This window comes from Schistocerca gregaria, chromosome 2 (assembly GCF_023897955.1).
Source record: "Schistocerca gregaria isolate iqSchGreg1 chromosome 2, iqSchGreg1.2, whole genome shotgun sequence".
Classification (NCBI taxonomy): Eukaryota; Metazoa; Arthropoda; class Insecta; order Orthoptera; family Acrididae; genus Schistocerca; species Schistocerca gregaria.
Window position 1 is genome coordinate 444,762,925 of NC_064921.1, and position 15,432 is coordinate 444,778,356.

The 15,432-nt window shown below is 38.8% G+C and overlaps 1 protein-coding gene across 1 annotated transcript; it reads right to left on the bottom strand.

Moving 5' to 3' along the window:
* Positions 1 to 10,715: 10,715 nt before the first annotated feature.
* Positions 10,716 to 14,340, bottom strand: LOC126325385 (uncharacterized; the record flags this gene model as incomplete). The annotated part of the gene is made up of 5 exons (XM_049995170.1): positions 10,716 to 11,810; positions 11,912 to 12,171; positions 12,498 to 12,681; positions 13,672 to 13,861; positions 14,135 to 14,340. Coding segments are annotated over 5 exons (1,113 nt in total), but the record flags the coding sequence as incomplete, so codon positions are not given.
* Positions 14,341 to 15,432: the final 1,092 nt, after the last annotated feature.

Genomic DNA, 15,432 nt, shown 5'->3' on the forward strand with positions numbered 1-15,432 from the left:
GAGTATACATGTAGATGTAGACTAACTTAGCTTTTAGCCATGACCTTCATCAAAAGAGGAAACACACACTCATTCTCACAAACAAGCATACCTCACATTCAAATGATCGCCATCTTCGGCTGCTTCGTCCAGAATGCATTATTATATGTTATAGGCTGCTCTAGGATTTTTAGTGCACTTTTCCAATCCATGACCAATGTTTCTGATGTGTATAGGACATGTTGCTTGGTGACTCAAACACAGGACCTTTGCCTTAACGGGCAGTTGCCCACTGAAGGCAAAGGTCCCAGGTTTTGCGCCCCAGTCTGGCACTCAGTCTTTATTTCCCAGGAAGTATCTGCTTAAGATAAATGAATCTGAGAACTCTTAACCTCACCATATTTCATTGTAACATCTTTTTAACACATCTTTTAGTTTGATATGTATTCTGCCTTCTCAAAGGAGATCTGTAATGTGACCTTTTCAGTCTTCTCTTTCAGGAACTCAGTCAGTTTTACTGCAATTCTGTGTTATCTGTGAGTATTGCAAATCATCAGAGAATGCCAGATTGCCAGTATCCAGTCCTTAGGTTTTTCTTCCTAGCCTCGTATCTTCAATTTTTTCCCATTCCATGGTAACTTTGTCTAATAATATGTTGGACAGTAGTGGTGAAATACCATCATCTTGTGTCACTCTTGTTGTAATATTGAAAAATTTGGATTAATTCCCTATGAATTTAATTTTGAATTTGGTGTTTGTTAGTGTCTGATAATATTCAGTGTCTTATCATCCACACCCATCTCTTTCAGTTCTCGGATCAGTGATGTCAATCTACAGAGTGGTATACCTTCTTGAAATCCATGAAGTTGGACATGGTCTTTCTGCTTTCACCACTTGGTACCTCAGGACTGCCTTTAAACTGAGTATCTGTTCAGCATAGGATCTTCGCAGTCTAAAGCCTGCTTTATATTCTTAATGTCACACAATCCAGTGTGCAAGGAATCATCATAAATCACTGTGTCTTATCATATTTATTGTTTTTGAATGAAATTGTCATTTCCATTTGTCTCATTGTGTATTTCTTTCACTTACCTTCTGCACTATGTGAGAGAATTTTTTATGTGATGCGTAATAAAGATATCCTTCTGTAATTCAATAATGATAGATTTTCTGTAATTGTTAACATTGTTCCTCTCCCATTTCCTATGTAATTGTGCACGTCCTGTCTTCTGGTGTTATTTCAGTTTCCCATATGTCTTATATGGTATTCGTTATTTCTCTGACAGTTTCTGCAGAGCTCCCTTTAGCAATTCTACTATGATCCCATCTTCTCCTCTGCTTTATCAATTTTCAGTTTCATGATTTCTCCCTTGATCTTCTGTTCATCTGATGCTTTTGACTTATAATTTCTCTTGATCTCTGGGCTCCTTGAGAGTCTCTCTGCCTGTTCAGCACAATTCAGGGTTTCATTGAAGTACTTTGCCAATATCTGACAGTTTGCTTTGTTATTTAGTTCCAGTTCTCCATCCTTATTCTGAAATAAGGATAATGTGTGTGTATCCTACGATTCTGGTTTTTTAAGTGTCTTGTAGAAGTCTCTCATGTTATACACTGCTCTGCAAAACTTAAGGACGAGATATATAAAGCAACATAACATATTAACTGCTCAGTGGAAAAGAATGAAAGTGCAAAAGTATGTTGCCAGAGGTTCCCAGTCATGTTCAGAAAGTTGGACATCCTATAGCATGTGATCAGCATGACAGCAGAACAAAATCTGGCTGGTCCTGAAACATGAGGCAGTTGAAGTAATAGGAAGAGAGAGAGAGAGAGAGTCAATGAGCAAGGAGTTACAGTGCAATGTCATAGTGTTCTTCATTGCAGCATGCCCCAGAAACAACACAAAGGTGACTTCACTCAGGGAAGAATCATCAGGAAGCCAGAAGAAGGACAAAGTGTGACAACTGTAGTCAAGAAGTTCGGTATTGCTTACAGCATTGTTACACATGCATGAGTAGCACTCCAAACCACAGGTGCAGTTGCCCAAAGGAGAGGAGGTGGTTGACCTTGGTCAAATAGAAATAGATGACCATTACATTGTGCAAGAAGGGACCCACATCAAACAGGGGGTGCACTGCAACCACATATAATTGGACTGCAGAGCGCACAATCTCACACTCTGCAGTGACACAGCAACTGCATGCGCATAGTCTCTTTGCCCAGTGATCAGTGTGTTGTACTCTGTTGACAGCTGTACATCGGTGGCATTATTTGCAATGCATGCTCTTCTCAGATAAGACCAGATACATTCTGAATCATGACACTGGAAATACCTTGATGTGATGAGAGGTGGGAACGTAGAATACGTACAGGAATAGTGTGGAACAGGATCATTTTAATGGTCCATGTGTTTTGGTATGGGGAGGTATAATGTTGCATGGACGCACTGACCTCAAAATCTTTGAATGTGGTACACTCGCTAGTCAAAATTTTTGTAATGCTGTACTCTTTCCCCACAAGCATATTTTTATGGATTCTTTCAGCCCTGACTTTATTTTTATGGATGACAAAGGTCAACTACAGCAAGCAGGTCAGATGAAGGAGCTCTCAGGATGAGAATGAATTGGCCTGCCCCTTTCCCCAACTTAAATACCATTGAGCACTGTTGTGATATGGCAGGGAGATACACTGCATCATATTTACAAGCAGCAATGACAATCTAGCAGTTAACAAATGCATTGGTGGAGGAATCCAATGTCCTACCACAAGAACTCATTATCAACTGACCGAGCGAGGTGGCGCAGTGGTTAGCACACTGGACTTGCATTCGGGAGGACAACGGTTCAATCCCGTCTCCGGCCATCCTGATTTAGGTTTTCCGTGATTTCCCTAAATCGTTTCAGGCAAATGCTGGGATGGTTCCTTTCAAAGAGCACGGCCGATTTCCTTCCCAATCCTTCCCTAACCCGAGCTTGCGCTCCGTCTCTAATGACCTCGTTGTCGATGGCACGTTAAACACTAACCACCACCATTATCAACTCTATGGCCAGTGTGAGAGCATGATGCAGAGCAAGCATTGCTGTCCACGGTGATCACAAACCCTATAATAAACAATGTCCTGCCTTTTGTAATGTCCAGGGGACCATCATAAATTGCAGTGTCTTTAGTGTAATTATTTTCTTTGAATAAAAGTGTCATTTCCATTTGTCTCACTGTGTATTTCTTTCATTTACCTTCTGCACCGCACTGTATCAGATTTTGCTACGTATTGCCCGTGTTTCACCAAGCTATGTTACTTGGCAATGATGTAGCATGCATAGGTTACTTTCATCCTAAGTTTTGTAAACTAGTGTAGTTTTGGAAATCCTCTTCTGTTCCCTTTAATTGATCCTTTTCAAATGTCAGTATTCCAATTGTTATATGCTATTTTCCTGTTTTCAGTTGTTTTATTGCAAGTGTCATTCACCATTGACGGGTCTTTTTTTTTATTAGATGAACTTTCTATTTCATTTCACTGATTATCTTCTCTTGGAATTCTTCCAAGTTTGGGGCTGTCTCTTCCTTCCATTACTCTTTGAATGATGGTGATTTTAATTTTATCATATAATACTTGATATCATTACTGTCTTTTTACTCAATGATCAGGGTCTATGTTTAACCCCTCTTCTAATGCCAACATTTATTATTACCTACAATCATTATTTCTGCATTCCATTCGTGACCTAAACAGGAATGGGGGGACCTGCCACTGGTGCACAAAGCTTGCAGAGTGTGGATGTGGATTTCCCCATGGTTCTTGTGTGTAACTACTACTAATGATCTGACTGGTGATTTACATGTCTTGGTTTTTCTTTATCTCTTTCCTGAAATGAGTTGGCATTGATAACACAGCTCAATCATTCTTCCCATTATTGTTAGTGACTGTGTGCTGTGTTGCTCTATTGCTTCTCTAAATATTTATTCACTGGCTAATTATGAATTTAAATAACCTAATAAAATTTTAAGATCTCCTTTAGGAAATTTTCTTGTCTTTTACTCTTGTTCATCTCAGTACTTATTGACTCCTTCTTCAACTCTCTTGTTATCTTGGTTTACTACTGTACATGCATTGATTATCATGTAAGACTTGTTAGTGTATTTGAGCCTCATTGTCATTGGTTTGTTGTTTATTGGTTTCATTTCTTGTGCTTGTGGATCCTCTTCTTGGTCGCAAAGGCTATTCCCAGGATCAGAGCTCCTTTGCGTATTTTTCAGCCTGTTTTACTCTTGAACAGCCTATAGCTACTGAAGTCTACAGTGTTAATCCCTGTTACATGAGTGTGCTGGATTCCCAGTAACAGGATCTTTTGTTTGTCTGGCATGTTTTCCAATTCAAACAATGGAAAGTTTAGGCTGGAATATCATGAAAATGATAGATTGCTACTCACTGTGAAGATGAATGTTGAGTTGCAGACAGGCACAATGAAAAGACTCTTACACATTAAATCATGTAGTTTCTCTCTTCTCCATAATGCAAATAAAAAGTGTCATTAATGAATTTCTTCATAGTCAGCTCCAAGCATTCACCCTGGGACACAAAGATATTGAGCATCTTTGGTTGGAATTTAATGGTATTGTCCACCACGTGCTAGAGAAGTATGTGCCTAGCAAAAATATAGGGGAGGGAAAGGATCCACCTTGGTACAACAAACATATTAGGAAATTACTGAGAATGCAGAGAATTTTGCACAGTCACTTCAAACGTAGTCACTGCCCTGCTGACAAACAGAAATTATGCGAAATGAAAGCAGACATCAGAAGGACAATGAGACATTCTTTTAACGAATTTGAAAGCAATATTTTATCTGCAGAATCTAAAATTAACCACCAAAAATTTTGTCGTACATACAATCTATGAATGCTACAAACAATTTAATACCTCCTCTTGCTGTCATTATGGCTAATGTAACGGATGATGATAAACAGAAGGCCGAAATTTTAAACCTAGCTTTCAAAAACTACAATAGAGGACTGCAGCACTATTCCCCCTTTCATTTATCAAACAAATGCAAGGCTGGCTGACATAGTGTTTAGTGTATCTGGTATTGTAAAACAGTTAAGATCCTTAGACGCCAGGAATGCACGTGGCACAGACGGTATCCCCATAAGATTATATGTTGACTGTGCTACAAATATAACACTATTCTAATCCATCATCTATCAGAGATCACTGGAACAGCGGAAAGTTCCACGGGACTGGTAGAAGGCCCAGGTCATAGCAATCTATAAAAAGGGGAGAAAATCAGATGCACATAATTATTGGCCAATTTCACCGAGATCGATTTTTTGTAGAATCATGGAACATATTTTGTGTTCAGATGTAATGACCTTTCTAGGCTCTGAGAAGTTCATCAGCACGGTTTTAGGAAACAGTGGTCATGAAAGACACAGCTCGCTATCTTTGTGCATGATATACAACAGGCTCTAGATACCGGCTCCCAGGTTGATGCCATATTTCTCGACTTTGGAAAGGCATTTGACTCAGTTCCGCACTGTTGCTTGCTCCAAAAAGTGCGTGCTTACGATCTATCTGATGACATATGCAGTTGGATAGAAAGTTTTCTAACAGACAGAGAGTAGTTTGTCATCCTGAATGGGGTGACTTCAACAGAAACAAGCGTAACTTCAGTTGTGCCCCAGGGCAGCGTACTAGGTCAGTTACTTTTTACGATTTACATAAATGATCTGGTTGATGGTATTGACAGCAGCATTAGACTGTTTGCCGATGAAGCTGCAGCCTACAGGAAAGTAGTATCACATGAAAATTGTGAATAAATCAATGATGATTTGCAGAAAATAAATGTGTGGTGTAATGACTGGCAGTTATCTCTCAATATTAATAAGGGTAACCTACTGCGTATAACAAGCCAAAATCCCCATTAATGTATGAGTACAAAATAAATGCCCAGTCTTTGGAAGCAGTACCATCCATCAAGTGTCTGGGTGTGACTATTCGAAATGATCTCAAATGGAATGACCAGATTACACAAGTAACAGGCAAGGCAGACTCTAGATTGCAGTTTATTGGTAGAATCCTGAAGTGCTGCTGTCCTTCAGGTAAGGAAATTGCTTACAAAATGTTAGTTTGTCCAATCTTAAGAGTATTGTTCGTCTGTTTGGGACCCTAACCAGTTGGGTCTGATTCAAGAGATTGAGAAGGTCAAAAGAAGATCAGTGAGATTCGTGACTGGTACATTTAGCCATCACAAGAGCATTACAAATCCCATAGAAAGTTTGAAGTGGGACACACCTGCAGATAGACGATGCACTAAACGGAAGGGGCTGCTCACTAAATTCCAAAATTCGATCTTTGCCGAGGATGTAGAGCAAATATTATTACTACCAATTTTCAAATCACGCAATGATCACCATTTAAATATAAGGGAAATTAGAGCTCGTACTGAGGCACTCAGTCGTTTTTCCCTTGTGCAATCTGCGAGTGGAACAGAGGGGGGGAAATCTGACTTTGGTGCGAACTGTGCTCTCCGTCACACACTGCTTGGTGGCTAGCGGCGTGTACAAACTCCCAAGAATCCAATGGTCCAGTGTACAGTGGAATGCCAGATACGTTACCACCTGGCGTATTGGTAGCATTTCTCTCATGATTCCTGACTATAAGCTTGCTTTGTGAATCCAATTTCACTGAGCAAACAGAACTGGAGTGGTTAGCTGCACAGCTCTATTTGCAGCTACACCAACTAGTTGAAGGGACACAGGCCTTTTGCTGTTTGCCCCAAGTAGGTGCTGAAAGGTTTCTCTCAGTCATTATTATTATCATCATTATTATTACTGTCGGTCTGGGATTTGGCCCCCAGTCAATCCTTATTGTTTCTTTCAGTTCTGGCACTGACGAATGAAATCTGAAAACTGCTATGTTGCATCATTCAGTAAGTCACTGACACATCACCCTCCATAAATAAAGTCATGAAGGAGGGTTATCGTTTTCACTCTGGCTGTATTTATTCATACAGCTACTTTGCCCCACAACTAGTTTCAGCTTTTTAAGCCATCATCAAGTGGTTAGCTGGAATGAGGTGCCATACATGACATGCTTCCATTCATTTTAGCTGAGAAATTGTAAAATTTTGTGCCAAGACTTAAACCTTGCAGCATATCATAGTTGATGTTCCCCCATTTTGATTTTTATCTCTATTTCTGTTGCATAATTTGCTAATGTGACAAACTGTTTTGTATTGTTAAGATAAGACTCCACCCACGAAAGAGGAATGGCTTTAATGCCACACCACTGTATAATTTGATTGTGGCCCTCTGTTTTTTACTGTTAAGGTAAGACTCTACCCATCCAAGGGGAATGCCTTTAATACCATACCATTTTAGCTTCTCGAGAAATATTGTGTGATATATGCGATCAGGAGATGCAAAGAGAGTAATTTTTATTGTCTTTCTTCTATAGTTTAGTTCATGAAATTACATATTGCTTTCTAAGTGGAGATGTGTATACAGAAACTTAGTTCGTCTCGAAAGTTTCTTCTCAGAATGATGGCTAGGCTCAGCTTTCTGTCGTAAGCTATGTTCTTGCACATTTCTGAGAATGTGGAAAGAAGGAAGATAAGTATGTAATTTGCAATCAGTTGCTTCTCTCAGCTTCTATACATTGGTGTACTACATACTCCAGTTTTCAGGAAACGTAACTTGACTGATTACAACATAAATCGAGGATGGTTCTAGCAACTCTATCTCATTCTCTAAGAGTTCAGAGTAACGTCATGTATCCTTGGGCGAATATCTTCAACAAGTTTCCATTTAACATAAAGCGAGATTGTTGGTAACAGCTACAAATTCAAAATAAAATTAAAACCTTTGTTTAACATACCTGACAAAACAGGCACTTTTTGTGCAGATTTACTTTTTCTGCTTTGCTTATATTTAGTAAATATATACTTTGGTTTGCTCCACATCCTGAAGCATGTTGGAATCTACAGAACATGATGACTGAATCAATAATTACATAGATTATCAACATGAGGTGGAGCCATTAACTTCTCTGTTATGAAACACACATGACAGGAGATGAAAAGATGAAAAGGAATGCAGTTGCAGATGATAGAATGAAAAAGTTATGTGAGAATACAGGCTCAGCAGTGTGTGAGAGGGTAAAGACTCCTCGAGGTCTGTGATAAATTTCAGGCAGTAATGGCAAATTCATTAATCAAAAATTGCAAGAGGAGGTCGTCTACTTGGGAAAAGGCTATCAGAAACGGAAAGATACCTGCTGGATTGCATTATGGTGAGGCAGATTCCAAACTCAGCGTGTGTACCCAGGAGTATATGTATACTCAGATCACAATCTAGCAAAGGAAAATATGACACCAAAGTTTGGGAAAATCATCAGGAAGAATCAACAATGATTGCATGGTAATGATGCATTGAGGGATGACCATGTACATTCAAAGTCAGGTGAGGCTGTAGGTGTGTGACACTGAATACCTGAATAGGTAGTTGACAAGGAAAAATGAGCTTCTCTCAAACGCTGTACAGGCAAATACAGATATAAGAAATGGAGTTATAAAGAAGCTGTGGGGAAACGAAGAAATACTTCAACTGATCAATGAATGGAAATACTGAAGTATTTAGGGAAAGAAAGAAATATGGCAACATAATTTAGGAATGAAATCTACAGGAAGTGCAAAGAAGCTAAACAACATTACGAGTTCAAAAGGAATTCCACTGTTGAGAGAGAGAGAGAGAGAGAGAGAGAGAGAGAGAGAGAGAGAGAGAGAGAGAGAGAGAGAATCAGATGGTTGGAATGAATACAGACAGTGCCCCTATACAAAGGAGGGACTGAAAAGGGGAGATGAAATATATGTTAATTTGAACAAAGGGATCCTGCATTAGAAGCCAAATTTAATAGAGCTTTGAAGGACTTGTTACCTATCATTTCTGCCTTGTTTGGTAGCATTTCAGCAGAACTACTAAAGCAATTAAGTGTTGCATTGGGGTGTCAGGCTCAAAAGGGAAGAGGCAACCAAACAATGATTCGGGTTAGTGTCCAGAAATTGTCATGGCAGACATGTCAACAAACATTTCAAAAGATCAGTTGCTTTACAAATACACTTGATAAAAATAGGACATGAAAATTCAACAGATTACTGTGGTGCAAGATGTTTGAAATTATCTAAGAAAGATGAACCAGTGTATGTCACAGGGGCAGATGAAGACTATGCACTTGTACAAGAACAAAACGGGAATAATACTAATAATAAATAATAATAATAATAATAATAATAATAATAATAATAATGGAAAACCAAATGAGAAAAGTTTGGATTGCAAGAATGCACTCTTAACTGTTCGCTCTATCAGGCTTTAGGCAACATGATAGTGGCTGGTGGTAGTGGATGAAGCAAGATCCGTAAGAAGAAAATTTGGTACTATATTGCATATCAAGGGAGGCAAATCACAGACAAAGCACCCCTTAAACTGTCTGAGAATGTAGGTCTGGAGCACAGCATTGCATGGAAATGAATCATAGACTGTAGAAAAATTCAGAATGAAGAGATTCAAAATGTCTTAAGGTGTGCTATTACACAAGGATGCTCAAAATTGAGTTTTTTAAAGACATGTAATGAGAATGTTCTACATAAAAAATGACAAGGAAAGGTAATATGGAAATGTTAAAGACTATTGTTGTAATTCCCTTAGTACCAAAGTGATCCATACAGTGCAAAAACTATATAGCAAGAAAGATCGGAATACATACAAAATAATGAGATGCTGGAAGCTGATGGACAGTTTCACTTTCAGTATGTGGTTTCATTTATTTAAAACTGGGCCCCTATACTTCCTATATGAAGAATGTGTTGCATGTGTTCCTATATGAAGAATGTGTTGCAGATTTTGAAGTCATGGCTAGAAGCGAAATTCAAAGTATTTCTCCTTTAGCTTAACACCAGTAAACCCCAGATCCTTTAAAGAATCAACCTCATGTATAAAACATTCATATGCCCAATTACTTCACAACTGAGTTATTGTGTTAAATATATGACAAATTTGTGAGAAAAAGTTGCAAAAGGCTTTAAGTTATGTTTCAGGTTTGTTAGTTGTCAAGCACTCTCATTACCAAACACTGGAGAATATAGTAAGGCTTTTCTAAAAAACTAGTTTTAGATGTATCTGTACGTTAATGTCATACCTCCTCTTTGTCAAGGTTTGAAATCGCTAAGTTCACTGGAAGTCACTAAGCAGTTTTCTTTTTAAATACTGGAAGAATATGGGCTTGATAATTTGCACATCACAAGCTATGCTGCCTCAAGACAGAACTAATATTTTCATATTGTGTTAAATCTGTCATTAAGATTACAACGCTTAACAAGTAGACTATGGCAAAATTAAGGTGTCAAATTGTCACCAATTATATGAATTACTGGGGGGGGGGGGGGGGGAGTGGGGGGGGGGGGGATGAAGGAAAAAAAATTGTTGCCCCTGAAATGCATTAGATACAGAACCTGCAACAGAGTGTACCATGAAATTTTAAACATGAATCAGGTTCGCCATAAAGCAATACAGACGATATGTACGAGAATCAGTGACAATTCAGTACAAATTCTTCCCTGTTTTCCATATCAAAATGCATTGACCTTGTATTAAAAGTTTACTATTTAGGAAACATATCTAAGGCCAAGAGGGACGTATGTTGACAAGGAATTTAGGAGAGAGGGTCACAAATAAGAAGTTATTAATTTCGTTAACTTTTTTTATTGTTATGTAAGCCACTTTCCATCTGTAGCCTTCTCTGAATTAAACATGCCCAACAAAGAGGAAGATATTTTAAACTTAGATGTGACACCTTTTTCGAAGACAATGAAATGAAAATTTAAACAACTTATACCACAAAAAGTGTGTTCAAGCAGCACAGCTTAGACTTCACTACTATAACTACTTGAAAATTTTGATCACAATAAATTAAAGCTCTTATTGCTCAAAGGATTCTGTCAATGCTTATAGTGATAAACAACTGTGGTGTTTGTACACAAAATATGAAGGCAGTTAATGTGAGTGTTCTGAAGACTCAACATACTTTTGCAAAATTACAAACGAAATTTACATTAAGTAGTATCAGCAATGAACAACAGTAAAATTAATAATAGAAACAAGGCCCACGATGCCCATTTACCAAGAAATTCAAATGTGTAAAAAGTATGTTAAAGCACAATAACTTCACAACACAAATAATTTAAACTTCACAAGCAGGACCCTAAGAAACCAGATCAGAAAATTTTATATAAATACATCACTAAGCTTGAAATAAAGTAATGCTAGAGTCAAAACTAACATAAGGAAAAAAATTGCAACAAAAATTAAATGCAATTTATTACAGCAACTATCTTTTACATACTAAAAATGACAACTAATTTATGCAATAATGGGGTAGTTTATAATCGATGAGGGAAACAGACGCCCGTACGTGACTCCAAAGCTAGCCTAAATGCAACCTCGAGCCATCCCATAACAGAGAATATGCAGGCACGCCACCAAGAGCGCTGCTGCATCTGCTGGATCTGTCAGTTGTCTTGAGCGACATAGTTGATGTCGTCGTTAATGGCCAACAATTGTGCACGGAAATCCATATCCAACAGTGCATGTGCTAGGTCACCCATAAGATTGGCAAGCTCTACTTCTGCCATATTCAAAGACTGTGCCAATGCTGCCACCCAAGATAGGATGTCAGAGTCAGACATACTGATGAAACTTGAAAGTGGGAATTTTCGTCGCTCGTTATGACCAGATCCTTTTTGCTTGGACACCGTCACAACTGGATCACCCTCACGTGGAATCTGCAGATAAGATGAAATTAGTTATTAATCACAAGTCTGCATTAACAAAACAATATCTGCATAATATTTCAATCTTCACAGGACGTATGAGCAGTACCAACCTTTACACAAATGGTAGCAGTTAGTCCACCCTTCGTATCTCGGCCAACAAGTGAACGGGTGTTGTATACAAGGTTTCGGCGTTCAGTGACAGATACTGGAGCAAGGAAAGGACGTCCCACATAAATCAAAGCAGCATAAACCTCTTCTAGCCCATCGCGCATTGTCCGGCGATCTCTCCACAGCACATACTTCCCATTTGCTGTTAATGAATATCCATAATCCTTTCGGCAGTGTGGCTGATCTGACTGTGTAAACCATCCTTTAAAACAAAAGGAAATGTTTAGACTTACGGTATCCCTCCCACATATGGAGAATGGAGAGAGGGGAGGGGGGAGGGGCAATTTGAAGAGTTTAAGAGTGAAGCCTAGCACAAATTACATAATATTGTTACAGTTACCTAGAGTTTAAAATTAAGATTATCAGAAATTTTAAATATTTCTTTTTATAACAAATAAAATTACAATTACTTTTGATAATTATTCCACAATTAGCATGTCTTGTTCAACTCAAACATATGAATGAGTCATGTCACAAATCTGCAGAATGTTTATGTCCAAAAAGTTACATAATTTAATAATTACTAACCAGTGTGTGGATAGGAACCATCTTCCATAACAGTCACCACCCTGGCAACATGATAGCCTGGGTCTAACAGAGCAACACCTAGCCTTCCTCCAATGTCAATGTGAAGAGCCACAAGGACATGTTCCTTTTCCACCGTTCTTGGGCACGGATCGTAGCTGACGTAACTGTCAACATCTTCTATGGACTGAAAGAAGAGAAAAGTAAAACTAAAGAGACTGTTGAACAAAACCTCAAACATTTGACATAAATTGAGGAACACAAATACTGCAGTAGAAGTCAGATCTACAACATTGTGATTTTCTTTTGCTATTTCCCTTTTCTCACTTTCAATTGCTATGTACATGTCTTTCTCTAATCCCTCCCTCATTCTAATGACATTTGAAGTTGAAGAAAGTTACATCCTCTTTGCTGGAACAATGGATCATATTTTAGGATAAGGTTAACCAAGGTAAACAAAGCATCATTGCCAAGTCCCAAACCGGAGTTCAATGAGTGTGTGTATATATATCTGGTGCACTAATGCTAACATAAGACCACTCCTCCTCCTCCCCCCCCCCCCCAATCTTATTTGTAAGAAGTGGAACAACAATCTGAACTGTACATTACACATTCAAATGCACATCTGGTTAACAATAAAAACACACAGAGTTTACTGTGTACATCTCCAATACTGACAGCCAAATACTACAAAGCAGCTCAAATTCTGATTTGTAATTATTATTCCAGTCAGAATTCCAGGTCTAATTTTGTTACCGATATGCCACACAACATAAGCAACCCGTAATTTCTAACAAATTTGAATTCTTTATAACTATTTTCAAAGTTTTGAAACAACAGGCACTTAAAAACATAAGCAACATATTTTTCAAGTCTGGTGTGAATGTCTTTCCTCTTCGAACATCCATTACTGTCTACAGTTCTCATCCACTTCACGAAGAGAGAACAGCCATGAGGCATATCTGACAACTGAAAGACTCCACTTAGTCCACAAAACAAGAAAAACTTAACTATAATGTATGTGACCCACTGCCAATAAGCACTATATAACTAAAATTAAACTAGGCGGACCTGGTAGTATTCAAATTTTGTACATGTTTACTGTCCAGTTGCAAAGGATAATCTGTATTTAATTGCGGAACAATACTGAAAACTGAACAGATGTCGTTAACCTTACCTCCTCACATGAAGCAAGGAACAGCCCAGAAGCAAGACCTGGAAATTTCTTGTCGAGGCGCCTTAGCTTCTGCAGCAATTCTAATGCCAAACCAACACAGGTGTAATGCTCTTCCGTTATGGGAGGTTCATAGTGTCGATAGAAGTGACTCAAGCTATCCTCACCACTTGCACAAAACTCTTTGTAGAACCTGCACAGGAACAATAAGGAGGGTTAAGTTTGCAGTATCACTACAGTCTTGTACTGAACAACAGTAAAGAAAACGGGCAAATCCAAGCTGTAATGTATTAATTTAATGTCAATCATACATATCCTGTAACTTAAATTATTTGGAAGTTTTCTTCGTTACATGCTCTACTGTCGTAAAGCGAGTTCTTTTTGTGTGGGAAGGGGTGAGTGTCTATAGCTGCGAGTTACTCTTAGCTACCATTATGAACAATGTGTATTGGTTTTCACTTCATACCTGACGAAGTTGCCAATGCTGTTGTAGTTGTGAGCTTGAACGAGCTGTTGCACGCTTAACTCGAGGCTGGCGGCCAGTTCCTCATACCGCTCCACAGAGGCGAACCGGAGCGGCTGCCCACGGAAACTACCCCATGCCGGAAGTGGAAGCGGGTGGCCCGAAGGCCACGCCGCCCCTGTTAGCCCATCCCAGGTTTCTGTCTCGAGTCAACTCGGCCACTCGCTGCCCCAGCGGCCAACCGTTGGCACGTAGCCAGATTCATCCCTGCAGCTGCTGATGGGCTCTACAGGGGGTTCCGTTAGCAATGAGCTCTTACTCTGCTCTGAAAGTTAGAAGAAACCACGTCAACCTCCCTTACCAAAATACAGGAAACACATACATACATCACACTCCAGTAACACTGAGCAACTTATCAATCTACTCGTTAGTGGTCCATTTACAGTCTACTACGTATTATACTGCAGGGTTAAGGCAAATACTTTGCACCGCATATATAATCATAGTAACGAGATTATATATATATATGAAAGCATGAAATATGAACAAGTCTGATTTCCGGTGTATCTACACGTAGTTAATAAGAAGTTAATACGTAGCTGCTCAGTTACACAAATTAGAACTTCTTACAAGAATCATACATTATTTCCCCAATTCATACATACGCATCCGAGTGAACACTACTGATTTTGAACCTGCGGTCCACAAATATACTATGTATGTACTACACGCGAAGAACAAACGTTTTCGGCCAGCACAGGCAAGCATCTACCGAAAACAAATGCACGGCATTTTCTGTCAACTTTTCTGCCTCGCAGTCACGGAATAGACCACAAGCGTAATATAAACATTCAAAACATTTACACTCGACCCAAAACGCATTAGAAAAACTTTCTTTCTCTGTGCTGTTATCAAATTGATCATTAACAACCCCTTGTATTCAACAGCGCGCTAATTGTTAAAACGGTGAAACACGCCAACAGCAGAAATTACAATCTTAATTCGCTTATAAACAGTAAGTTAAAATCCGGAATAAATGAAATGATACACTGTGATGTAGACATCTTTGATGCAAAAATTGCAGCACTATCTTACGTCCCCACTTGGCTTTACTGCTCATATTTCATGCTCTATCCTTACAAATTCAGTTACTCTTACGTCATAGGGTTTAAAAACCTCAACAAAGAGCTGTAGGGCTAACATTTATTAAAGTTGGAAAGAATCCGGTGGTACGTCCAGGACAAAAAGCAGCTCGTCACAAAGCACTTACCTGAATTGCACAACTTGTCAAAAGAAAAAAA